This window comes from Panicum virgatum, chromosome 9K (genome assembly GCF_016808335.1).
Source record: "Panicum virgatum strain AP13 chromosome 9K, P.virgatum_v5, whole genome shotgun sequence".
Taxonomy (NCBI): domain Eukaryota; kingdom Viridiplantae; phylum Streptophyta; class Magnoliopsida; order Poales; family Poaceae; genus Panicum; species Panicum virgatum.
Window position 1 is genome coordinate 18,320,983 of NC_053144.1, and position 27,514 is coordinate 18,348,496.

General features: G+C 47.7%; 2 protein-coding genes across 2 annotated transcripts; one reads left to right on the forward strand and one right to left on the reverse strand.

Moving 5' to 3' along the window:
• Window positions 1-10,539: 10,539 nt before the first annotated feature.
• On the forward strand, window positions 10,540-11,693 carry LOC120648430. Its single transcript, XM_039925209.1, has 2 exons — window positions 10,540-10,750; window positions 10,871-11,693. Exons 1-2 carry the CDS (start codon window positions 10,660-10,662, stop codon window positions 11,092-11,094), a joined length of 315 nt encoding a protein of 104 aa, XP_039781143.1. The 5' UTR covers window positions 10,540-10,659; the 3' UTR covers window positions 11,095-11,693.
• Window positions 11,694-13,233: 1,540 nt separating this feature from the next.
• On the reverse strand, window positions 13,234-21,261 carry LOC120648428 (sphingoid long-chain bases kinase 1-like). Its single transcript, XM_039925208.1, has 9 exons — window positions 20,976-21,261; window positions 19,221-19,751; window positions 18,747-19,115; window positions 17,686-17,779; window positions 17,574-17,611; window positions 16,614-16,760; window positions 15,418-15,517; window positions 14,333-15,291; window positions 13,234-14,073 (listed from the first exon to the last, which is right to left on the reverse strand). The coding sequence occupies exons 2-9, from the start codon at window positions 19,626-19,628 to the stop codon at window positions 13,921-13,923; spliced, it is 2,268 nt and encodes a 755-aa protein (XP_039781142.1). The 5' UTR covers window positions 19,629-19,751; window positions 20,976-21,261; the 3' UTR covers window positions 13,234-13,920.
• Window positions 21,262-27,514: the final 6,253 nt, after the last annotated feature.

Consider the following 27,514-nt stretch of genomic DNA (forward strand, 5'->3'; position numbering starts at 1 on the left):
GGGCCAGGACCCTGAGTTCGGGACAGCATGACAAAACGCACCAGCTGCAAAGCAGCAGGCGCCATCGTGGCCCTGGCCTGCTCAGCACGCTGACGCGTCTTGTCCCCGGAATGAAACAAAAGGGGGCGCGCGCCTCGAAGTACTCTCCCCGCAGGCGCACTGCCCCGACCGACGAGTTGTCACATCTGCTGGGCCGGCACCCAGGTGCGCCTGGCGGGTGACAGCACCGACCGATCATGTCAAAGGGGTGAAATCGCCGAAATACCCTTTGGCCGAATCCCATGACTCGACCAAAGCCTTGGGAGCTACTATCGGGTGCCACGATTAGGGACACCCTAATCGGTGTACTAGATTACGCTAAAAACGCAAACACCTATTAGGCAACTGGGCCCACGAAGGCCCACGGCCTCCTTCCAATCTGGAAGAAAGGAAAGGACTCAAAGATGCCCAGCATGCGGCCCATTCGCACCCCTCTCAGACCCGTGGGGCGATCTCCGCCTCGCTCGAGGGCTCCCATCGAGACCCTCGACTGCGCCCCGTATCTCTGCCTCGCTCGAGGGTAGCGAATCTACCCTCGAGCCGGCAAAACATCTCCGCCTCGCTCGAGGGTAGCGAACCTACCCTCAAGAAGGCAACTTATCTCCGCCTCGCTCGTGGCCACCCCTCGGCGTAAAGGACAAACGGCGCTGCCGCTCACTCGCCCGTCGTACGGAGGCATTAAATGCCAACCACTCCTCCACAGCGCCCAGGACAGACGGCGTCAGACCGCCATTCCCCACAGTGGTTGTGATCGGAGTCCTGTCCGCCAACTACGGTCACTGCTCCGCCATCCCGGACGCTGTGGCAGCACTGTGGAACCTGTGACGCGGGACGAGATGTGCTCGGCACAGCTCCCGTGACTATTCTGCCAACTCCGGCTGTCCGGACTCCACCTCACCACACGAATGTCCCCGGGCCCGCCTCCTGCTCGGAAGGGGTCCGGCGTCGCCACGTGCCCCTCAAGGAAGGACGCTCAGCGCTAGCAGCCGGAGGCCCGGACCTCCCCCCCCCCCTCGAGGGGTCCGGGATCTCCATGTGACTCCCGGACCTCCCTAGTGTACACGCCAGCACTCCGTCCAGGGGGTCCGGGACCGCCATGTGCCCTGCTACCAATGATGCGTGTATATACGCAAGACCCTGACCTGCAGGGCCCACGGAGCGCCACCACGACACATCTGGAGGACTGTACACCCTACAGCGACGACCACGCCGCCTGCTGGGGCTGGCAGGACGCCGGCGCGATCTCCGCAAGACTAAGGACGATATCCAGGACGACTGCCACGCCCGACGCCATGCCCCACAGTGTACTTCCTACAGTATTCGACCACTGCACCCCCGCGATTCGGGGGAAAACGACGACTTCCACGATCCCCTGCTCATGTACACCGTCCCTCCTTGTGACTATAAAAGGAGGAGACGGGCTTCCTTTAAGGGGGATCGCCATCGTGATCTTAGTGGACGTCGCAATCATCATCACACGAGCACAACGCTCAGCACTCGATATTGGCACTCACCTCAATCAGCTTCTCCCCTAGCAGAGACCTGGGGGCTTCCCTCCCTCTCTCGCCACGCCTGTACCCCCTACTACAGGCACCTCCGGTGCAAGATAATACAGTGCCCTCGCACACCCCCTTGCTGGACGTACGGCCCCGCGGCCGGAATCAGGATAAACCCGTGCGTTACTATGTTGCCTCTTGCATCAACATCTGGGACGAGGAAACACGCAGCATTACTAGTTGGGATCTGGACTCCTCGGCCAGGACACCGACAGATACAAATCCAAAATTATATGAGGAACCGATTACTATTTGAATGATGACGCACGTGTTTTGCGGATTCTGATTATGTTAGTTGAAGTAGCTGACGAAGTATGGAGTATATTTTTGACATGAAATGGTGACATGTTTCAAAGGAATTGGAATGAGTATATCTAGCACTGATGCAGATTGCATACTCGGCCAGGCATTGAAAATAAGTGAGAAGATACTTGGGACTTTTCCGCAGGATCAGCATAGCTCTATAGACCTAGCTAGTTGCACAAAATAATAGATAACGGAACTGTTAGCACAGACACTATCAAGAACTGTGTTCATGAAACAGAATTGAAGGACTACTCATGCATGATTTCCCTTCTTTGCTCAGAACAACAAAGAACATATGGTGCATCAGATAATCTTGCTTACTGGTACCTAACAGATTAGGCAGGCAACAAAGGTCAGATTACTTCATCCATATATCTTCTCTCTGTGCATACTAGCTTGACTAGAGAGGGCAGATTATGAGTGGAACCATTCAATAATCGAGCCAAGTACAAAACATCGAGCCAGCTCCACAGAGAGAAGCTCCAGCCGCATCAAGAAACTACATATCAGAAACGCCTGCTGATGAGAACACACACAGCTGAAGTACCTGTACATACATCGATGTTATGTATACATCAAGCTCCAGCCCAACATAACATGAAGAAAATACAAACATATACTGCATCTCTTGCCCAGAAGATTAGCTGGACGCTCCAAAACTTTTGAGCAGGTTCAGCACCGAGAAAACTATCATCAAACCTAGAAAAGAATAGTTAGATCGATACATGCAAAATCTATAACTAGCTAGTAGCAGCTTCGTGAATAACATAGTTCTCGAGAACTTTGTGAACGTACACCAATAGCAATCCATGCGTGCATAGAGATTGGAGAACCGAGAAGAATAATCAGAATCAGAGAAGCAAAGAGAGAGAAACTGGAGAGAGGAAGTGAAGATTCTCCCCAATCAAAAGGTAATGATGAAAACTTTCAGCACCTGTCAGAGATGCGCAGAGGAAAGAGGAGTCAAAGCACAGGCCATGATTACACCAATCTTGCTACTCCTCGGGTTCGCAGCAAACAAAAAAAAAACAAGGCACAGTGAAGCTAGGTTTTCGAGATAAGATCCGGAAAGGAAGTACTGTACTACTTCACACCAAGAACAAACAGGAATCTCATGAACAAAGCCACCACACACAAATATATCAAAAATCGAAGAACAAGAACAAATCTAGAACGAACAGCCCCCCGGCCACCGGATCGATATCTTTTGAAGCTATCTCTGAGGGGAATGAAGCCTGGTCCGAGATCCCGCAGATTCGAGGTATGAAAAACCACACGAGATTCATCCTCGAATCGCAGGCAAGACCTTGAACCAGACAACATTCCACTCAGAAGCAAATAGCTTCATATCTTCTTTCCCCCGTATCCCATCCCCTCTCAGGTCTCTCCCTCCCCGGGGCCTCTCTTCTTCTCCCGCTTTCCCCTTTCTTTGCAAGAAGCTGTGCGAGGGGCATGGCTATGTATAGACACACGAGCTCACAGGTGGCCGCCGGCGTGGTCCAGGGAGCGGGTCATGATGTGTGAATGATTACTGCTACAAAAAAAATAATTCTGAGGTCAGGAAAACAGTAAAGAAAGGGTGCTCTCGCGCATCTCGTGGCGTTCGTGAAACCAAGCGCTACACCGGGTCGCCGACAGGTGGGCCGGCGTTCTCCGGGGCCCGCCTGTCAGCCGCGCCGGGAACGCGGAGCCAGGCACCGCAATGGCTACAGGCAGCACCACATGGGAAAAAACAGAGGGCATTAAACAACCATAAAGGCGGGGGTGAATGGTGACAAGGGACACGGCGGCAGAGGGCCGGACCTACAGCTGTGCCCGCGGCCCGGCTGGAGACGCGGGGGCGGGGGCCGTGGCAGCCGTCGATCGCGATCTCGACGGACGCGAGGGGGGCGCCGCCGGAGCGGCGGCGAAACCCTAGCGCGGTGGCGAGGTGGGCCGGCTGGCAGCCGGTGGGGGAGTGGTTGGGTGAAATGCGCGGCCCGAGATTTGGAATTTGGTGAGCTTGTGTTGTTCTCTCTCGCTGGTGTTTTTGCCCTAGGGTCCTGCTCCTGCATTATTCAATTTTCACCATTGCTAGGAGGAGCACACACAACCACACGGTGAAAACAAAACACAGAGAGATCGATCTTGTCTTTCAAAAAAGAAAAAAAACTCTTCAGAGATCGAGCGAGCTAGCTAGCGCTGCGTCACTGCATGTTACTATAGTAATGCATGCGTGTACTGTGGAGTCTGACTGCGTCTGCGTACATGACACCTACTACGCGCAGTGTGTGAGTTACAAAGGGCCGGCCTTGCATTGAGAGAGGAGTTTTAAACTCTGAACAGTGTCGAATCAACGGTCAGTTTTTTATGCAGCGATTTTTTTAAACGGCAGACACGTAGCTAGTAATAAGACATGCAGAATCTATCACCTTGAGGTGCGTCTCGTTCGGCAATAGAAAAGATGATCCTGTCTCTCTTTTTATTTCTCTATGCATGGTCCTCAGACGTGCTTGATTAATGGTCGTGTCTCGTGACGTGCTCATCGCAAAGGAAATGTTTTTTATCAGCAAATTGCTGTCTTATTGGATGCGTGGTACCGTCTGCTGGTCGCGATCTGATAGTCTTGCGTCAAGACCTTTGCGTGCCCGGCCGGCGGCACTGCAAAAAAACACAACCGCTGCAGATGCATACGTCTGATGCATGCATGAGCACTATTACGTGTCTGCATTGATGAGTTGCTGAAGCATGGCTTCTTCCCACTTTGATTTTACTAACTTATGTTTTAGATAATACAAATAAAGAGAGAGCCCTCGTTTACTGCGAATAATACACAGACTGTGTACAACAAACAGTCAATAACAGAGCGCCCTAGTGATGAACTGGTGATAAAGGAGGAGGACGGCACAGCTAGTTTTAATAATAATGCGCTTTTCAATTTTTCCTGTTCATCATGTCTAGGATATTCGTTGTACGCGCAAAGGGCGTGACACGCACGCTGATACACAAACAATAAAACAAGACACAGCCGAAAACAAAAATACTATGGTGCGTGTCCAACAACTATTCCAACCCACGCCCCCATGGATAATTAAGGGTCTGCAGGTTGGGACTCAGATGGGGCCTAACTCTGTCCTAATTCAAAGTAGTTAGGCGCGCCAGACCATGTCTTCACATGCATATAGCGCGGTTATTGTATCTGTCCAAAACTATATCCTTTAATTTTCTTTAAAAAATAACACTGTCATATTTTTAGAAGCGAGCTGGAGAGCTGTATTCTCTTAACCATACTCACATGATTATGTAGAGCGAGATCATCACTAAAACCACTACTAGTGTTATATGTTTATTACCAACGACAAACCACTCCGCCTATATGATACAGTCCGTGGTGTTTAGTTTATACGCTAATTTTGTTGAGCCGAATGATTCTTTTCTCTCAACCAATGCACCACTGCCGCCAACCCGCCACTGCAGCGATTGATTCGCTTTAAATTTTTTTTTGGGAAAAATGGAAAGCCAATGAGAAGGACAGCAGGCCGCGGCCGTCCGTGCGTGGGCCCAGTCGCACATGCGTGGGCCTTCTTGTACGCCCTTGCCGCCCGGCCTTTTACCCGAGGCCTGCCGAGAGAGAGAGGCTGCGCCCTCATGGAGGCCCGGCCCGTGTTTCCATTTTTCCGCAACTGCCGTGACCCGTTTTCCAGCCACAAACAGGAAAAGAAAGGGAGAGAGTATTGACGGCGTGGCTTATACGTCGGCCGCGATAAATCAATCATCTGAACAATTTGATGATACCAGTTGACAGTTGAGCCCAATATCACTTTGCGCAGGAAGTCTAATTCTCTATTGTGTAGTGGGCTATGGATCCGCATGCTTTAATTTGAGGGATCCGCTTTGGCTTTCTGCAGTACCTACCAGGTTCTCTTTATAGTTTTTTTTTCTCCTTTTTATCTGGTTTCTCTTTTCTTTTTGTTGCTTGCTTCCTTCATATTTTTTCCTTATTCTGACCTCGCTTCGTTCATGCTTTTTCTTCCTTTTTATTTTTAATTTATGTTTTAATAATTATTTTATAGATATTCCTTCTTGCTTTCCTTATTCTTTGCTTTTGTCATCTTCTCAATACCTTTTCATTATTGCTCTAAAAAATTTACCTTTTCCTTATTTTTTTTATGTTTTCATTTATTTTTAAATTTTAGAGGTTTTATAGTATACAATATTTATATCATCTATTTCTTTTTTTAAATATGTGCATGACTGCTAGCAATACATTAATATTTTATGTTTCCCTTTTTTGTTTTAATGTTTTATTTTATTTGGTTTCCCTCATTCTTATATAAGAATTATTTTACTCTATCTTCTATTTCTTTTTATTTTATTCTATTTAGTTTACATTCCCCCTAACTTTCTATACAGAACTTCATTTATTTATTTTTTAAAAGATTATAACAACTATTGTTTATTATTCTGTTTGTTATGCGAACCAGGCCATCACCTGAAGTGATGGTTAACTACACCTGAGTTTTGACAGGTGCAATATTATACGTTACCTAAGGTGATAGAATTAACAATCATCGTCCGAACAAAAATTTTCTACAGATATTAAATGGGCCGTCATGCATCAGCCCAAACAAACCAGACTCATGGTTTCTCTGCGAAGTGAAGTAGAGTAATAGATGCATGCATGCAGGTGGAGACAGAATGGTGACATCGCCCACATGCAATGTGTTTCCACAAAAAGAATCTAAAATTATTAAACCGAGCATCGAAATTAAATTTGGACGCACTATCTTTTTTATGACAAGATCTTCAAAACAAACCACACTTGACTATATTTAGATGATTTTTTAAATTTATTTTTAATATTAAATAATTAATTTTGGATCTGAGAACAAATAATCTAACAACACAAACAAATAATTATTTTTAGGAACAAAAAATTAAATATACCGAACAAAGAATAATATACAACGAGCAAAACATTAAACATCGCTAACGTTTGATTGTACAAAGTAAATGGATATTGCAAACAAATAAGTTACATGACTGAAAATACTATCTAAAAAGCAAACAAATAATCTAGCTTTATATTACAAACAAATTAGTGACATGCCTATAAATAATATTACATGAAGAGCAAATAAATAATATGTGTGTGTGTTCGCATGCGCTTAACAAGTCTACATGACATGTCCACGCTGCCAGTTTTGACGGCCGACAGGGTGGGCTTGCCCGCTGATTTTGTTTCTACTTTGCAGATGGAAGACGGCTGTAGCTGTTCTACGGTTGAACGTGCGCACCTAATGTTTTTTTAGGCACTCACGGCTGGGAAAAGGAGCTACGACCTCCCCGTGCTTTTCAGCAGGGGCGGGCCCAGGATTTGGGGTTTGGGTATTCAACATTTTTTAAGGATGAAATGTTTTTGACCGCCGCTGCCCGCTGCGCTACGTTGTCCCCAGCGACGCATGTTGCTTAGGTCTCATCGGCCAGAAGTGGAAAGGATGCGGCCACAAGGGAAAGGGGAAGTGGAATTGGGATGGATTGGTGCCGGTTGGGGGTTGCTATTGGGCCTAGAAGAGGTGAAGTGAGCCATTTGAGCACAAGAGGCAATATGAGATCGGGAAGCCTGTATTGTGACGTTAGATCATCTCCAAGAGACACCCTAAATCATCTCTCTCCACACCCTATCCAAATACTTGCTATTTTAGAACCGGATCTTAGACCCTCAACCTTCAAATTTATGGGTCATATTTACCTAATATGTCAAGGTTCAAACAATAAAATATCCGGTACAAGGGAAGTACCATGGCGACACAAGAATACAAAGAGAAATAATATTTTGGATGATCCTCTACTTAAAGGATATAGAGAGTTGGAGACTCGAATTTAAGAATTCTTTTAGAGATACCCTTATTTTCTATTTTAATACATATACATGTTATATATACTATGTATATAAATTTTGTTGCAAAATTTTTTGGGTATTCAGTTGAATACCCTTGAATCAATACCAGGCCCGCCCCTGCTTTTCAGTAGAGCTGATGCTGCTGGGCGTGCGCCCTTTAGTTGGCAAATATAAATTTATCAGACGCGCACGTATATTAAAATTCAAAGTTTGCTATTTTTTACTAATAATTTGACTATTATTTTTCATTTTTATAATATAAATTTTATATGATTGAATTCGTAATCAAATAAACTTTTTTATGATTATAGGTTTATAATCATAAGTGATATAATATATGATAAATGAATAGTCAAATTATTATTGGGAAGACCGTGCTATGTTATAGTATGTCTTATAAAAGTGGAAGGAGTGAGTATATGCCTATGACGCGGATTTTTTAAAATTTTTCCATTTCCTTTGAATTGTACACGAACTAGCCTAAATGATGCCCCGTTTGGTGTCCGTCCGTTAATGGAACAAAAAAAACAACAACCGCGCGTCAATGTCTTCTCACCGCAAACAGTAGGCCAACCACGCGCAGCCGCAGACAGACATGATCCGTGGCTGCTGCTGCTTTCTACGCCTGCATGATGCCGCGTCGCTCATCAGAGATTCAGAGCCCGGCCGGAGCAACAACAAATCCGTAGGCGCCTGCAGCTCAGTGGTGCGCGGAAGATACGCCCTAGCGCGAGCTCGCTCCCGGCCCGGGCTCGCGTTCGTCCACTCATGGCCACACTTGCCGGCCGGCGCGCTGCCAAAGCCCCGGTCGGTCGCTGTCGCCGTCTCCCTCCCCGGCACCTAGCCAGACCTAGCTACTAAGAGGTAGGCTAGGGCTAGATGAGCCAGTGTCCCGCGGGCGCACACGGGTGCACGGGGCACCCCTGCCCTGCCTGGCCATCGGCCAATGAGCCCCGCCGGTGGTGCGGCGGCATGCCTCGACCGATCGCGCCCAGCAGCTTTCACCTCATGTCCCCTCGCCACCATGGCCCGCCGCCGCGCCCGCTAGCTTATCCTCCTCGCTAGCTAGCTCGATGGCCAAGAGGAAATTGACCGCGCGCGCGACTGAAAAGGAAAGCCACATCCGCGTTATCTCTACTACCCCCGGCCCGCCGGGCGATCGGCGGAGATCGAGCTCGCCCTCGCCCTCGCCGCGCGCTAATGCGCCCCTCCCCCTTTTCCCCGCGGATCGGATAGACCACCGCAAGGCAGCGTCGCACTTGGGATTAAAAAAATTATACTGGGCCTCGCCGCCAAATTCGTATCCGGCTTCCCGGATCGCGCGCTTGCAACTGCATGCTCGGCCGACTGGCCGTGATCCATCTCCGCAGATCGATCGAATAGGCACGAGATACCGGCGCGGCCAGTGCCACAGGTGCTGGTTCGTTCGTCAAATCATCGCCGGCCCCGGCCTGGGGACGCGAGATCCGGCCTCTCTCTCTTTGCCGTAGTGCACTCGTTGTTTAAATATTCGAATTCCATTCGGTTTTCCAACAAAGGTGGTGGCACTGGCAATCACTGGCCAGTGATGAGACGATCGGCCGTTGAGAGCTTTAATTATGCGATGATGATAACAATCATGGTTGCATTTGTATATGGGGGCCTATGGCAACTTGCGCCTCGCTCCCACTAGCGACCGCAAAGCGGTAGCGACGACGCGCGCGCGCGCACACACACAAAAAAAAGAACATGGCTCCTGGCTAGTGTCTGTTGGAGTGTGGTGGTCTGGTCGCTGCTGCTGGCTCCGAATGATGCTGCTCATGGATCGATCAGCATCAGCTCATCATCTCCAGCGCCCGGCGGCACGAACGGGGGCTGAGTGGACAGCTAGCTGCCGGGGGCGCGGCTGAGCGCGACGGCTCCACCGGGGACACGATGGACGCGGCATGATTGCCCCTTTTGACGAGGACTCGATCTGCTGCTGCCCCCGGATTTGGAAACGTGGCGTACGTGTCGTTTCATCGCCGGGTGTAGCTAGCTAGGTGAATTCGGGAGATCCGAGAGGATATAAAGTTGTACGCATGCAAACAGTCGCGCACGACACAACTTTTTATCGTGCAGTAAGCTAGTTTCGCCAAAAGGAACCTAATCAGCTGAGCTACATTATTTATTTCGTCAAGTTAATTAAGCACTGGGCGGTTATACTTATAACCAAACATGCATGTATTTTTTTTTCAGACTCTGTTCGGTCACATGCAAATGGGAACAATTCTCAGCCAAACGGTTTCTTCGCAGGAGCCGTTCCAGGCGCGGAATGGCCCGTCCGGTAAAAACCGAAACGGGGCCTCAAGCAGAGCACTAGATCGATATCGAGCTCACTTTAGTGACAAATTTTACTTTGCGTTACCGGCTAGTCGATCGGCTACTAATTGCAGCAATATCTTTGCCAAAAAAAAGCACCCTATAGATTGATACGCGCGCGCTCATTATCATGCCCTAATTAACCAGCCGTTTATTCTACATTAGCTTCAGGTGCAAGTTGACAGTTGGATTATGTTATCTACTTATATCATATTATATTATTGTCCCACCACACCAGCAAACCGTCCCGGCGTCACATCACATGTACTTGGCTTTGCTGCTCCCGGCCACTTTGCAACTTCCTCTAGCTGCTCCTTGCTCCACCGCTCGTCACCAGTCTCTGTATGTATCGCACACAGCCCGTAGTGCCGCCACCAACCTTGTCATCGCCTCGCGGCTCGCTCTATATATCACGCGCACCATCAGAGAGCGGAGAGCCGCAGCGCCGCCAGCCAACCAGCTTGCCGCCTCCCGTCGCGCGGGAACGCACAGAAAGAGACCAGCAGAGGTCGAGGTCGGGCGGTCTCGATCGAGCTGATGGGCCGCCAACCTGCAGCATGCCGCGCCGCCGTCTCCGTGGCGCCGCCCACGGCGCGCGCCCTACTAGTTCTCGCCGCCGCCCTCGCCGGTAAGGCGCGCCGCACGACGACGAGACCGCCGGCCGGCGCGCGCGGCCATGCTGCGCGTTTCGGCGTCTCCATGCTCTCTGCTAGCTGATGGGTAGTGTCCTTGTGGTTTTCGCATGCAGTGATCCTCCTCGCGGCGCCGGCGCCGGCGGCGCTGGCGGCGTGGGTGGACTACCCGTCGGGGGTGCCGTGCGGGGAGACGTTCCCGGTGGAGCAGTGCGACCCCGGGGACGCGGCGGCCAACAGCGCGTGCATGGACATGTGCCACTACGGCGGGTGCCGGCGCGGCGGCCAGTGCGTGTCCCTCGGCTTCGCCCGGGGCCGGGGCTGCCACTGCAAGTGCTAGCAGGCCTCCTGCTACCTCTGGCCGCCGGGCTGTTGCCGAAGGAGCAGCGGCAGGAGAGCTTTCGTAGCACACTTACACTAGCGTACGGTAGGCGCCGGGAGTAGTGTATCCGCATGTTGAATTTGGTGACCCTTTTCTTTCTTTCTTTCTTTTTTGTTGGCATGGTGCTTGCGTTTGTTTGTTCTTCTTCGTTCTGCCGCCTTTTGTGCCCAGAGCGTACATGTGAGTTTGCACTTTGTAGGCGGCGAGAGACAGAGAAACAGGGGAGGGAAGAGCGAATCGCCAGAGGTGCCTTTCGCTCGCCCGCCTCTGCTGTCGGCCTCTCTTGCTTTCCATTTTTACCTAGTACGTACTAGTAGCTGTTTTGCTAGTTGAGGCGTACGTTAAGCCTGTCGCAGATCAAGTTCCAATCAGAGGCCGGTGTTTCAAGTGGCTGTTACATTGTGCACTGAGAACAGAGACAGGTTCTTCCTCCCACTCCAAAGCTCTGAACTCTCGCAGTGCCAGTGCCAGCGTAACCATGTCTACATCGGACGACAAAATATTGGGCACCTGCTGTATGTAACCTCTTCGTACAGAAAGATCACATATTATTATTAGCATCTATTCTACTGCATGCAGTAGATACCTAGTATGAGTTTGGAAAACGAAGGTACTAGTAATTAGCGTGGCGCAACACATAATTTGCATTTAATAAATAACAATAAATCTAGCCATATTTACCAACGGCCCTGATTTTTCAACAGCTCATCCGGTGCATGCACGGTAACACCCCTGCATGTTTAGCAGGAGTCCAGGATATCGGTAGTATATCTCGCAAAAGCATGCTGCCAAGATACGGGGCCATATTTAGCCAGCAAATTAATTGAACAGTTGGCACGAGGATTGTATATCTTGTTGCCCCACGGGAATGCCAGCGAGCAGTGCCACCACCCCGAGCGTCCCGTCACGTGTACTTGCCCTCCCTAGCCTGCGCGGCTGCGCCCTGCGCCGCGCCGCTCTTCCGATGCAGCCTGCGCCGTGACCCCCCCCCCCCCCCCCCCCCCCTATATTGCCAGCGCGCACCGAGCGCCGCGGAGCCGCCAGGCAAGCGTCGCTGTCGCCACGCCTTCCAGTTCCAGCGCGCCGGAGCAGAGACGGCGCGGAGGGAGAGCAAACAGAGAGGTCGATCGCATTCGCATGGCGCGCGTCTCCGTGGCGCCGCCCGCCGCGCGCGCCCTCCTCGTCCTCGCGGCCACCCTCACAGGTAAGTCAAGGCCGGCGCCGGCGTGCGCCGCCGCCGCGTCGGACTGTGCATGCACGCACGTACGCGCGTCGCATCCGTGCGTAATCTGACCCCGGGCGGCGCGGCGCTCTCCCTTTTTGCATGCAGCGGCGCTCCTGGCGGCGGCGCCTCCCCGGGCGCGGGCGGCGTGGGTGGAGTCGGACTACCCGTCGAGCGTGCCGTGCGGGGTGACCATCCCCGTGGAGCAGTGCGACCCGGCGGACGGCGCGGCCAACGCCGCGTGCAGGGACATGTGCCACTACGGCGGGCGGCGAGGCGGGCGGTGCGTCGCCCCCGGGCGGCTCGCCCTGGTGCAGGGATGCCATTGCAGGTGCTAAGCCCGGATGGCTGGCGGCAGGGTAGAATTTCTAATCCTGTGGAAATACTAATAAAAATCTGCATGGGGGCTTGCTGATACCAGATAGCAGTGAGCTAATCGTATCCAGCTCTCTTTGTTGTGATCTGTTTGACTCGATCATGCCTGCGCCGGGTTTGGATCTGCACATTCGTTGGCTTTTTTGTATTTTTTAGCGAATTGCATGGTCCAGCTTCCAACTGCTGCCAAGTACTGTAGGATCAACAGCACAACGATTTCTCAGTGTCCGACCAACAACGTTATCCAGTTTTAAGTCCCAGTAATCTGTCCGGAGAGTGCTCGCTGAATAAGTACATCACTATCCTCCAGAACGGAACGAAACAAAGCAAACACTATCCTGTTCCATGAAACCAATATTGTCGCGAAAATGACTTGCCGAGTCATTCACAATCACATCCGAAAATTCGCCTGGCGGCAAGCTATTCCTCGTACAACTGTACAAGCACCGCTGGCCGGCAGCATGCAAGCGAAAAGAGCCTCCCTGAAGCTACGCTGCTTATTCGCTAGCAGAGAACAGCACGTATGAGAAATTTCCAACTCGTGTGGCAGACAACGTTTACAAATTACTGCACAGCTCATACATCACAAAGAACAAGAGTTACACATGAAAAAAGATGCGGCGGTGGCACCACAAATATCGTCCGTCCCTTTCTGCTGAACCCTACAACTGTACTGGGAATCCAACAGGCCTATATAGTCTTATTCACACTTTGCAAACACAACAAGCTGATCAAGGACGCGGCGCTGGAGGTGTTGTCCCTATAATGGGGGTAATGAGCATCAAGTGGCCGGCATCAGGGACCTCCAAACAGCCGCACACAACGGGGGGTGGAAGTGGAACAGTATGTTCTGGACCCAAGTACGCTCATCTGGATGGCTCTATAGTAGATGCATTAGATATCAGACAAGAGAAAAGGTGAAACCAATACGTACGCAACAGGCTGCTGTCTGAGATAGGCTTTGGCTTTACATCTGGATAAATAGCACCCACCCAGCACCTTCTTGCTCATCAAGCACAAATGTACATCTCTAGAGCTGGGTGTCACCAAGGATGCTCTGACTTCTGAATATAATTACGGATGTGTGGATGCGGACAAAATTCCACAGTTCGCCGCTTGTACAGGTGCAAGATTCTGGTCTGACCTCAAGAGCTGCAGACTGAGTCTGCAGAGTAATGTATTTACAGCTACTGTACAGGGTTTTTGGCTGGCCTGCCGATCAATTGACATTGTTGAGGCAACAAACTACAGCGAACTTGCCCCTTAACATGGAGCAGTTCACCATCAATACCACATCCATCGTGTGTATTTGGGCCTGCCTTGAGCCTCACAGACTTCACCTGAAATTTAGCACAACAGTGAACTAAAGAGTTAAAAAAAAATTGCATGTGAAGTTTCTGGTAGAATGAGTAACACAGGGATCCTTCTCAAAAAAAAAAAGGTAACACAGAGATCATTAACCATGGAAATGTACAAAAGTGACAATTATGTGACACAGAATGCTTGACATGCATCAAGCCAAAATCAAAACAACACTATCATGAGTAGTGGAACAAAGTACAAATTTGATACTTGACCAAGAGAAGAGCCATAACATACCTTTACATATTCTACATTTGGAAGAGATATATGCTTCCCAAACTGCAAAAGCACCAAAAATCTCAGTAATCTGAGTCTTCCACTTCCACCAACCAAGAGCAGGTCCAAACAATTGTCATCAAATTCAGCCTTGGGAGCAACAACCTGAGAGCTCAGACTCTGCACAGTCTTGCATGAATGGTTGCACACCAATACACCAAGATAGCGTCCTTTGCGAACTGTCCATCTCTCATCTAAGCTTGGTACAAGCTCCTTAGTCAGACCAAGCTCAATATCCTCCCGAGGACTATGGAGCTCAATTGGAGTCTCAGGTTCCCAGTTAGGCTGATTATCCCATTTAGGCTCTGCGTCCCACTTTGGTCCTGAATCCCACACGGGTCCAGGATCTGAAATTGTTGACGACGTGTCCTCTTTGTCATGCGCCATGTTAACCTTGGAGGATTTTGCATCGTTCGTCACAGTCAAGCCTGGCCACACCTTTTCAGTCCTTGACTTTGATTTGGACCTACGCCAGCTGGGAGTAGATGTACCATGAGCCGGGGGGTGGAGCACTTCTTCTGGTTCTTTGAATGTACTTGCTCTGCCTAATGATAGACGTTTTGATTTTGGGTCAAGCGCCCGAACAAGCTCAGAAGGTTCGTTGTTTGCATGAGGACTGCAAACCTCCAGCTCTGCCCCAGACATGATGCCTGTAGACATTATTGAATCAATGCTAGATAAACTCGAGGCACGCGGTAAACATTCTGCTCTCGATCTCCGTACTACATCATCATAAAGATAGGATGCATCAACCTTTTCTTGTCCTGCCAAAATTCTATGCTCAGCACCATTGACATCTGATACTGGAAGATACTCCAATTCAAAACTGTACTTCGGCAAACACAGGAATTTGAGAAAACCAGCTACAAAGTAACGGAGAGGACCAAAACGCTTCTGATATTTCTCTGAGAGTTCAAGAACTGCAAGAGATAAGACAGAACATCACTTCATTTTATCGCAGAAACTAAAAGTCACCTATGGCTAGTTAAAGAAGCTAATTTTAAGAAGCAAGACAGGAAAATGGTATGGGATGTTGAATATGTTACCATCACTAATAAAACCAAAATATGATACAGTTGTGCCATAATGCATAGTCCCACTTTGAATCCATTCAACAGAAAAAACATCAATAGGTGTAAGACCTCCCTGCAACCAACAAATGATCCAATAAATATTTGCATACAACTATAAATGTCCACATCAAAATTTTGAAACTAAAACTTAAATAAGTATTGCCAAAAATATGGACACACCATACTTTCATGGTATGCAACACAATTTGCTTCATCAACTATTTTTTTAATCTTCTAGATAATATTAACAAAGCAAAAGGATGTTTGGGAAGGTGAGCTGGCTAAATTTGGCCTCATTATAATAACACTATAGATTTTATACAGAAATGTTTTTTTTGGCATGTCTAATACATAATTCCAAAAACATAGTTGCTCCAAGAAGATATTTTGAGAGGACTTATGGTAGCTTATAGCCAATTAGAATACAGTAGACTTGACATTCCAATAGTAGATTTGAGCACAATCAGAATACATTAGACTTGACATTCCAATAGTACATTTGACTATTGAAGTGACACAATGGAAATAAAAAGCAGCTTTCAGACGCTGACTGAAATCCTACACAAAATGACTATTTTTAACAATTCTACTCTCCATGAGGCCTCAGAGCTCTGGAAAAACATTGTATAGGAAAATGGTAGAGCTACAGGAGAAAAAATGAGTTACTTATACTACAGCAAGATCACAGGCAAACCCAAGTAGTGAGCAGCTAGTGTGGTGTGTGGAGAAACATGGGTGCAGCTGACAGCAAGACAACAACTGGAATGCGCCATAGTGCAGTAGCTTAGTCAGTTGCTGTCAAAAGCAGGCAGCATTGCGAGGCAAGTGAATGTAGGTTAGAGACATGCAGAAAATTTGCACATGTAGGTCGGGCGGGAGGAGGACGGAGGGAGGGAAATAAAGGGGCAGAATATTGGTGACTGGTCAGATTAGATAAGCTTGTCTCTTTGTAGATCGGACTGTAGCTTAACCTAGTCATAGATCGGACTGTATTCTAAACCAGGGAAATGAAATAGCAAAGCAGTCAGTTCTGGCTAAGAATGCAAGATAACCTACCCAGCATGACAACATTTTAGGATCTTTTAAAATGCAATGACAACAAGTTACATCGAAACAGAGACAGCACAAGACAGAGAAGATGCAGTAGAACAAAACAAAGTGTTCTTTACCCTGACAATGGACAGTGCTGCAGAAATTGGATCCCTGACACCCAAGACTGTCCAAACAAGTGAGTTATCAGACCCAGCAGGTATAATACCGATTGGAACAGAGGCAGCCACATTTTGATCATCTCTGCATAGAAGACCGTTGAGAACCTATACAATCAATTGATTACAGCATCAAAACCTGTAGTTAGCAAATGAATAACTATTTGTTTAACATGAAAGGTGAGGATGACTTCAGAGAAGTAGCAAACGTACAAGAATCTAAATAACGTTTTCAACACGCATTGTATGATAGCAGAAAACAAGTAATGCAATTGAACATGATTTAGAACTTCTATGGATTTTAAAACACAATAAAAAAAACTTGGCATGAGTCATGAGAAATCATATATGATGCACAATATTTCTTGTCTTCCCAAGAAGCTTCCCTCAAGGAAAACTTTGAAATGTCAAGGACATGTTAGATGCACTCCCAAGGTGGTTCCACATGAAGCAGTACCATCAACACTTCAACAGATAGTGACTTGCTTACACTTGTGTCTTTGCTTCATGTAAACGGGTTGAACAGATTAGTGTTTGGACCAAGAGGCATTATATCTAATGCTAGTATTATCACTTTCAAAATACAATGCAAGTCTAGCCCCCTACCACTACTACACTTCAGACACATGGGTGATCTTCACTCAGACCCTAAGCTTCGAGCAAGTTGTTCCCGATGGAGTACGTCAAAATGTCAAGTTGCGGAGCTAACTAAGTTGGTTAGAGAACTGTTGTAGTTTATTGATGGCGCTATTACCAAAAACCAAAAGTCGCACAAGCTGAGGTAACATCAGAAATCAGGATGTATGGGTCCATCATTATGATTACATTTCCTCGAGCAGGTTATCAGATACGCTATAGCAAAGAAAAGACACCTGGATACCATGAAGAAGGAAAATATGCATGAATGAACCTAATACTAACCTCGTTTACAATTCCATCACCACCCACGCATACAATACCTAGCAAATACATGTGAAAAATGAGTCAGATGGTGAATGTAAAACACTCATCTAAGATGTGAAATTGCATATACCATCTGGACAGGTACTAAAATCAACAGTTGATACAAGAGATTTTGCATGACCAGCATGTGTAGTTTTTACCACTTCCATCTTGAAACCTGCAAGCTGTGGCTAGCACTTGTTATTAAACCATACCTAAGTTCCTGAGATACTCAAAAATGCAGAATGTGTTAACAAGCATGATGACATACATTTCTTCATACATAAAAGGTTAATAACTTCAGCATTCGATGACCGACAACACATAACAAGAATAGTCCTAAAAGGCATGGTCATGAAGCAGGAAACTGACAGTAACTTAAAGCAAGAGCTAATTAGAAATGAATCGGACATCTGCTTAATGGCATCAAAGTCTCGATTCATTTGGACTCGATGATTCCTAAAGAACTTAGTCTAGTAGAATGGTGTTTCCAAATACAATCTTGCACAAAGAGTAGACCTAGAAGGAGCATGGAACAATTTCAGGGCCAAAGCTCCAGTAACATAGTCCCTAAACATATGAACAATAACAACTAGCATGCGTTGCCAACTCTACATGACCTAGATAGGGAACCTTTATAATGAGTCCTGGTAACATATGGATAAAGACATTTTTTACAGCCAATAGATGCGTACTGGTGTTCTAAAGCACGGCATAAATCCCAACTTGATATCATGCGTAGAGAAGGTTATCAAGTAAGATAATGATATCTTAGTTCTTAGAAATTGAGAATGTCTAGTACAGAAATACCAAATACATATTAAATGCTCTATGGAGGAAATGGTAAACAAGGGAACATGAAAAAAAGGTAATCTGTAATTCATCATTTTGTCAGTTAAGCAGATATCTTAATACAAGCAGTATAACTGGTAAACAATGGAACATGAAACACACGCATAGCAAGGGATTTTAAATGAGAAAGGTTGTCCTGACATTGATCTTTGAGTATAAGACGCCCTACTAAATACAATCATGTGAAGCATGATTATAAATTGACTACGATTTTCTTCTATTAATGTAGCTAGTAGAAGCGACAGATAGCATAGATCCGATCTTGAGATAAGAAACATGCTTATACTCAGCTAGACATACCTTAAATATTGGTTCCACTTTTCCATGAAAAACTTTGCTAGATCTACCATGTCCAGATCTAGGGTTCAAGATGACAAGAATCTTTGGTGGAGACCGACATTTAACATAAGGATCAAGCATGGCATCAAATGGAATGAGTTCAGAAGAATGCTTCTTGCTAGATACCATGGGGTGAGGCAACAGGTTTACATAGCATTGCTGGTCTGCAAAACTGTTAACCCACCGAAAGGCCTCATGTGGAGAAGTGGATAGGAACTTCAAATCCTTTTGGGTTCTTCTAGGCTTCATAAAGCAGGAGAATCCACTGGATCTTTTTTCAAGAGGACATGAATGCACCGTGAAGTACCGGAGACCAGAATGATATGATACCTGTAAGGTCATTTCATATATCTTAGAATGATCCCATATGTTGTGGACTAGCAGAACTGAAAAAATATATACGTGCAAGTTATATAAGTCAATGAGATATCTTACAGATATAATATCCTCAAGCGTAAGGATGTTAGAACCCCATATAAGGGCTTCAGTGCTGAGCCTAGCATCAAAGCAATTGCTGCTGGACCCTGATCCAGATTGTTCACTTGATGCACTCTTAGTTCTGTTATCTAATGTAAGCTTCCCAGAATAAACCTCGCATCCAAGTAAATCAGATTTCTCATCTTCAATTCGGATACTATGTGTGCTCGCCTTTTCTGGATCATTGATGACATCATCAGGATCTTTTTGCTTTGAAAATATTGTGTTGCTTGTTTCTGGAGATACAGGAGAAGTTTGCTGCTCTGCTGCAGTTGGAGAACGCCTACTATTTGTACGGCGAAGTATTTTATGGATTAGCCCTCTTGGTGAAGTAAGATTCTGCTCATGATGGTCAGACTTCTGCATCTCTGACTTCTAAGTGTATATCCAGTACATAGATAACATCCGGAGATGTTGCATGTTAAGAAAAAGCATAGAGCTGTAAAGCATCAATAGGGGAAGCTCATGAGAAGACACTCATGACTAAGCCTGCAAAATGTAACTGGACATCAGCTTGATAGAAATGGTTCTAAACTACTATGTATAAACATGTAACCTAACTGACTAATATATAATATTTCTTATAAAAAAGCGACTGAATTCTTAGAATTACATGCTCCTGAGTAACCCTGAAAGCTTAGAATTCTAGCTCATACAATTTTGAAAGCCATGGACAAATTATACACAAACAATATAAATTACAGGTAGTGCGTGAGGCAAGTCGACTATGGTTCAGTTGCCCACTCTCTAAAGGGAAGATCAAAACTCAGAAAGCGATTTTGCAATGCTTCTAAGAATCTCTATTGACTCTAAAAGATAGATTGTGACCAACGAAAAGATCAAAAAGCAGCCTTAGAGAAACAACCTGTTAGGTAGAACACAGGCTGGCTCTTTCAAAAGATCAAACAGAAAACCTTCTGCTACCTAACTTTAGAAACCAGAAGGAAAGGGCTTTCATATTGGAAGGTACCAAGCAACTCCTAACAAACACTGTATTATACTCAAGCTTTAGAAATGTCGCTAACAACTCAGGTACAACTATGAGACCGATGAACTTACTCCAATCACACAGCTAAAGTCTAAACTACTATTGCTCGAGGACCACAAGTACAAAAAAATGTCAGTGAAACACAGAAACCATGTAAAAACTAATAGACTGAGTAGAAATTCTAGTGGCAAGAACAAAAGGGTTTGTTCACCCTACAGCACAGATCACTAGCTGAATTCAAATTAAAACCCTGCTTATTCTCACTCTGAACAAAGCTGAAATTTATCGTGATTCGATCATACGCACATGAACAAGTAGCATTTGCAGCATAATTACTTATCCAAACCCGCAATTTAGGTTGATTTAGGCCACGGTATTCGGTCGCCTTATCCAAAATTCAAACCACTCACTCGTCTACACCAAATTAGAGCATTGGCTCCCATCCGGACAATGGGTTGCTGCACCCGCAACGCAAGGAATCTCATGAATTCTCCCAGAGCGCAATCCCAATTCAACAGTACCCCGGAACAAAATCGCGGAAATGTAAACGCCACCACTGTGGCTGTGGCTGCGGACCACAGAACGCTCGCAGCCCAAACAATCCCTTCCGACAAAAAAAAAACAATCCGAAATCCACTTAGACCAAAATTCGCGCGAATTCCGCCAACCACACATCGCCCAGGACCCCAAACATACAGACCGCGCAGGTGGTGGGGGGCGCTCACCAAATCGGGTCGAACCGGGGGGGTCGAGCCTAGCCGAGACCTCCCGCCGCGGGGGATGCCGATCCCCGAGCTCGATTAGGCGGGGGGGAGCCAAACCCTAGCTCGCGGCTCGCAGTGGTCGGAGACGACCGCGCGCGGCGGAGGCAGAGGAAGAGAGGAGCCTGGCTAGCCGCCCGAGGAAGGAAGAGGGCGAGGCGAGGGGGGAGGAGGACGAGACGAGACGAGGAGGGGGAGAAATTTTTTATTTTATTAATTATAATGGAAATGGAAGACAGACAGCACGGCAACGATATAGTGGGGTTTGCTTTGCTCCGCTTTGCCTTAGTTTATTTCCGATTGGGCAAAATGGTCGGGTTAATCTAGAGCTAATCGGGCCCCCTTCCGCGTCTTTGCTAATCGCTATGGCACGTAGCGTATCTTCCACGAACAGGGCAGGTCGCCGGCTCTGCCTTGGATTTTTCCGCTCGCCCCCCCGCGGCCGCACGATGATGGTGTGCTTCGCGATGGAGGGTCCCAAGGAGCGGCGGGCCCGCATGTCGGTCAAACGCCGGCGCGCGTAGCAGCAACGGCGGCGGCGGGGTCAAAGTGAGCGTGACGCTGCGCAAGGGGCCGTAGGCGGAGCTTGGGGTTTGGGTTTGGCTGGACTGCTGCTAAAGGTCCATGGGCTGGTGCTATTTTATCTTGCTGAGTGAAAACGGCCCAGTATATGTATTTGTTCCATCCTATGTGCTATGTTATGGGCCGAATTGCAACCTCTCTAAACAGATACAACTTCATTTTATAGTATCAAAATAGTAAGATAATTTAACGGCTCCTGAGGTCCTAGGTTCGACTTCCCATGAGAGTGAATATTCAATTTCGAGAATTTGCTGGCTCAGTCTTCGAAGATGTTCATAGGGGTGTGAGTGTGCGTGTGTTGTGAGTGTCTTAGTTGTACTGTGTTGTTAGGGATTGGACCTTCGGGAATGCGCCCGGAGGTTAATCCCAGCCTCGAAAACATCTCATAACCTATCTGCAGGCCCCGGTGTTGGGTAACAAGAGCGCCCGAAGGGTGCTCGGTGCCAACCAAGACACCAAGGACCGGGAAGCCCACCTTCGGGATCGAAGGTGAGGGTCGATCGCTCAAGAGCACAAGCCTGAAGACCACAACCTGCGAAGCATCGAGGGGTTCACCTTCGGGAGGCCGAAGGTGACGACTGATCGCTCAGGTGCACAAGCCTGAAGACCACAACCTGCGAAGCATCGAGGGGATCACCTTCGAGAGACCGAAGGTGACGATTGATCGCTCAGGAGCACAAGCCTGAAGGCCAGAACCTGCGGAGGCTCTCGAGACCCGAAGGATATTGAGTGCGGAACGCAACCCAGACGAAGGTCTTCAGAACCTTCGTTGGGAGTAGGCGTGCGTGTGAAACGTGAATACGTGAGAATGTCGAATTTGTGCACCTCTCATCGTGTAATTTTACCCTAAAACCATCTGTAAGTGAGCTGTAAATGAGTTGGAGAAGAGCAATTCGGGGATGTCTGGCCAAGGGCCAGGGGTATAAATAGCCCCCCATCGCCACAATGTAAAAGGTTGAATTTTCTGGTTATTACTGGAGGATTAAGTGTCTACTTTCGTTGCCATTTTCATACTGTTCATGCTCCCTGTTTGGGCATATAAGAAGCAAAGATCCCAATAGCGGCGCCCACCGTTCCAGCTCGAAAAACAATCTTCGATGGCCCCAGCAAAGAGGAAAACCCCCGCCGGCACCACTAGCAACTCCACTCAGATTGGCCCTATCCTCGACGGCTCTCCACCGCAGCACGAAGAAGCCAACCCACGAATTGAAGACATCACCACCGAAGCTGGTCTTCATGGAGATCCGGTTGAAGACAGCGAAGACACCGAAGCTCATCAAACCCAATCCGCGGAGCTCACAGAAGCAGCACTCCAGCTCAAGGCTCTTGAAATGAGAAAAAGAAACATCGAAGCTCAGCTCGCCACCAAAATGAGTACACTGGACCAGACAAACAAGCTAGCCGAGGCCAGGCGCAAACTAGCAGAAATGGAGGCAGAAGTTGAGAATCTGCAGAGGACATACCAAGAAATGCCCGAAGGTTCTGCCCAACAAGAAAATCGCGTCATCCACCAGACAATCTTCGCTCACAATGAAGACTGAAGGCCACCACCGGTCAACCTCCCACTTGACCCGACCTCGCCACTCTCAGTCGCTCTGCAGCGAACTTCATGGCCGCTCGGCTACAAGCCCACACAGCTCCCCAAGTACAATGCTACAACTGATCCAACCCAGTTCCTCATGGCCTACGAAGCAACCATTGCTTCGGCCGGAGGTGACGACTCAACCATGGCCAAGTCCTTCGTCATGGCTTGCGAAGGTTCTGTGGCCAACTGGTACTCATACCTTTCCCCAACAATCAATCAATAACTGGTACCAACTGAAAGGAAGGCTCCTCCAGGACTTTCAGGGTTTCAGAAGGCTAAACACCAACACTGTGAAAGACTTCAAGTGCCCACAGCATGACCGCGAGCCTCTCTATGACTATTTCCGGAGATTCATTCGGAAGAAGGCTCAAATCCCAAACTTCCCAGAGAAAGATGCGATTGAGAAATGCATCGAAGGTCTCCTGCTTGGTCAGCTTGCTTCTCATCTCACAAGAGAGGCCCCAAGGACACTGGAGGAGCTCTATACTGAAGCAGAGAAATACGCGAAGTCAGATGCCGACCACCGCAGAAGGGTAGAGCAAAGAAGAATTATGCGTCAGGCAGAAAAATACAATCAGCAAACATGGCAGCAAGAGAAGCAGTCAGCTCAGCAACTCATTTTACCTGTGGAACCCTCACAAGATGATGAGGAACAATTAACCTTTAATCCATTCATGATACCACGAGAGTCGGAACCTCAACACACAAATGACAAGCAATCTTCGTCCGGAGCACGGGGCAGAGGTCGCGGCAGAGGAAGAGACTGAGGTTGCGGACCTTCGCGTGAGCCCAAAAAATTCTTCTGTCACTTCCACGGGACTGACTCTGATCATAGAACAAACCAGTGCCCGGAGAAGAAGATGACCCTTAAGAGAATGGAGTTCGAGGAAAAACCCAAGCTAGTTGGGAATACTACATGGCCTTAGACTCCACAAACTCAACCTCAACAAATAAAGCACACACAACCTTCGTTTGTTCCACCCCCTCCATTTACCCAAGCATACCGCCCACCCATGTTCAACTACAACTACAACCACAACTGGCAGCCGCAGCCAAACCCTCAAACACAACCCAGTCAACCCACCACCCAAGCTCAGCCAACACAAGAGCAGCTACCACCACCCCCAATCCACCCATCAAAACAAGAAAACCAAACCACAAATAGCCAACCCGCAGCACTACCAACCTTCGGGATGATCATGCCCATCTCCGGAGGTTCCACCCTGGACTTCGAAAACAAGAGATAGCGCAGAGACTACTTCAGGCAAGTCCATTGCATCATCTCCGAAGGTCCAACCAAGAGAACCCAGTGGTCACACTCTCCGATCACCTTCTCCGAAGAAGATGTCAACCTCATCAGCTACCCACACACAGATGCTCTTGTCATCGAGGCAAATATTCAGGGCTGGAGGATTGGCGGAATACTAGTTGACACTGGCAGTTCTGCAGATATCATCTTTTCTGACACCTTCGATAAAATGGGCATCGACCGAAGCCTGCTTTAGCCTTCGGAAATCTCTTTAATGGGATTCGGAGGAAAAAGAGTGAATGCAATCGGCAAACTATCACTCTCTGTGTCCTTCGGTGACACAGCCAACGCAAGAACAGAACATATCACCTTCGATGTGGTAGAGATGCCCTATTCCTATCGAGCAATCCTAGGAAGGGGGACCATCAACAAGTTTGAAGCTATTGTTCACCAACTGTACTTATGCATGAAGATTCCAGCACCTGCGGGGGTCATCACTGTCCGTGGCAACCAGCAGTTTGCAAGAGACATAGAGCGGGGCTACACCCCAGGCCAGAAAAATGTCCACAACCTTCGGACCGAATCCAAGTCCCATACCTTCAAAGAGCAGCAAAAAGACAAAGAAAAAGCAACCTTCGAAGAAGATTGCGAAGTCAAGAAAATCCCCCTAGACGAGCACCTTCCTGACAAAATGGTAACTATCAATGCAACCCTCGAGCCCGAGGAAGAAAAAAAAGCTTCTCGAGTTCCTACGCAAAAATCAAGATGTTTTTGCATGGTCTGCCAGTGACCTTCGGGGTGTCAGCAGAGATATCATTGAGCATCGCTTGGATATCAACCCCAACATCAAGCCGAAGAAGCAGAAACTTCGCAAAATGGCAGATGAGAAAGTTGCGGCAGTCAAAGCCGAAGTCCAGAGACTGTTAGATGCAAATGTTATTCGAAAAGTCAAGTACCCAACATGGCTGGCAAACACCGTGCCGGTCAAAAAGAAAAATGGCAAGTGGCGCATGTGCATCGATTTCACTGACCTCAATAAAGCCTGCCTGAAGGATGACTTCCCGCTGCCAAGAATCGACAGAGTCGTTGATGATGCGGCAAATAGTCAACTGATGTCTCTGCTAGATTGCTTCTCAAGATACCATCAGATATGGATGAGAAAAGAAGATAAAGAGAAAACAAGCTTCATAACACCCTTCGGCACCTACTACTTCGTGAGGATGCCCGAAGGATTGAAGAATGCAGGACATTCTTTTTCAAGAATGTCTTCGGTGGTTTTAGAGCACCAACTCAGAAGAAATGTCTTGGCTTATGTTGATGATATTGTTGTGACCAGCTCAATAAGGAGCAACCATGTGGTAGATTTGGCTGAAACCTTCGCCAGCCTAAGAAAAGCAGGGTTATCCTTAAACTCCGACAAGTGTATCTTTGGAGTTCACAGGGGAAAAATGCTAGGATGCCTCGTGTCCACAAAGGGCATTGAAGCAAATCCTGATAAAATAAAAGCTCTCTGGAACATGGAGGAGCCTAGGTTCATCAGAGACTTTCAAAAACTCACAGGGAGGATAGCAGCACTAAATAGATTTATCCCTCGCTCCGTTGACCGAAGCCTACCATTCTTCAAGGTCCTTCGCAATGCGAACAAATTCGAGTGGGGCCTCGAGCAAAGCGAAGCCCTTCGGGCACTCAAAAATCATCTCCAGAACATGGTCAAAATGACCTCACCTGACCCGAAGGATGTGTTGCTCCTGTACATCGCAGCATCCTACTCTGATGTCAGTGCAGCGCTCATCCTCGAGAGAGAAGTTGGAGAAAAGAAAAAACAGCTACCTGTCTACTTCGTATCCGAAGCTCTTGCAGGCTCGAAGCTCTTGTACTCAGAGCTAGAGAAAATTGCATATGCGGTAGTCATGTCTGCTCAGAAGCTTCGATATTATTTCGAAGCTCACAAGATAATCGTAGTCATAGATCAACCTCTGCATGATTTGTTCAGTAACAAAGAGGCCTCAGTCAGAATTGCCAAATGGGCTTCAGAACTCTCTGAGTTCTACATAGATTTCGAGAGAAGAACAGCCATCAAGTCACAAGTATTGGCAGACTTCATTGCCGATTGGACATCCCCAACCTTCAAGGACAAACCTTCGACTGAAACCTGGATCGTGCACTGCAACGGGGCATGGTACAACGAAGGAGCGGGTATTGATGCAATCATAGAGTCTCCTTCGGGAGCGAAAACAAGATACGCAACACGTCTAAGCTTCGGCAACCTCGAATCATCAACCAACAACACCACCGAGTACGAAGCCTTGCTCCTGGGCCTTCGCAAAATGAAAGCCCTTGGCCATCAAAACTTCATAGTCAGAACAGATTCGAAGGTTGTCAGAGACCACATCGAAAAGGACTCAGAGGCAAGAAAACCAGATCTCATCGAGTACCTCGATGCCGTCAAATCCATGGAGAAGTATTTCAAGGGCTTCGATATCGTCCATATCCCGAGGCACATGAACGATGAAGCTGACAAGCTGGCAAAGGCAGCATCAAGAAAAGGGTAGTTACCTTCGGATGTATTCTTCGAAGAGATCACAGAACTTTCGGTCAAACCAAGGAAAGAAAAGCAGGTCTCAGTCATCTCAGCTGAAGACTGGAGAACACCTATAATGGAGTACCTTCGGGGAAACATTGAACTGGTAAATGAGAAAGAGGAGAAAAAAATGTTCCAAAGAGCAAGGGGCTACATAATCTCCGAAGGTGAGCTGTACAAGTCAGGCGTCACCAGCCCATGGCTAAAATGCATCTCCATAGCTGAAGGCATTGAGCTCCTCAAGGAAATACACTCCGGGTTCTGTGGATCCCACATTGGCTTCAGACAACTCGTCTCCAAAACCTTCAGGCAAGGATTTTTCTGGCCCACAGCGCTAAAGGACGCCCAGCACATAGTCAATACATACCAAGCATTCCAAATGATGGGCCCGAAGTCCTCAAAACATTCGGAGCCAACACAGCTAATACCTCCAACCTGGCCCCTGCAAATATGGGGAATTGACCTGGTTGGACCCCTACCCACTGCTCAAGGGAATTACAAGTACG

Coding starts and splice junctions, on each gene's coding strand:
- LOC120648430 (XM_039925209.1), top strand. CDS start 10,660: ATGGGCCGCCAACCTGCAGCATGCCGCGCCGCCGTCTCCGTGGCGCCG. Junction 10,751..10,870: donor TCTCGCCGCCGCCCTCGCCG/GTAAGGCGCGCC, acceptor TTTCGCATGCAG/TGATCCTCCTCGCGGCGCCG.
- LOC120648428 (XM_039925208.1), bottom strand. CDS start 19,628: ATGCAGAAGTCTGACCATCATGAGCAGAATCTTACTTCACCAAGAGGG. Junction 17,612..17,685: donor TTTTAGTACCTGTCCAGATG/GTATATGCAATT, acceptor TGTATTTGCTAG/GTATTGTATGCGTGGGTGGT. Junction 15,518..16,613: donor CAGCACTGTCCATTGTCAGG/GTAAAGAACACT, acceptor TGTTGGTTGCAG/GGAGGTCTTACACCTATTGA.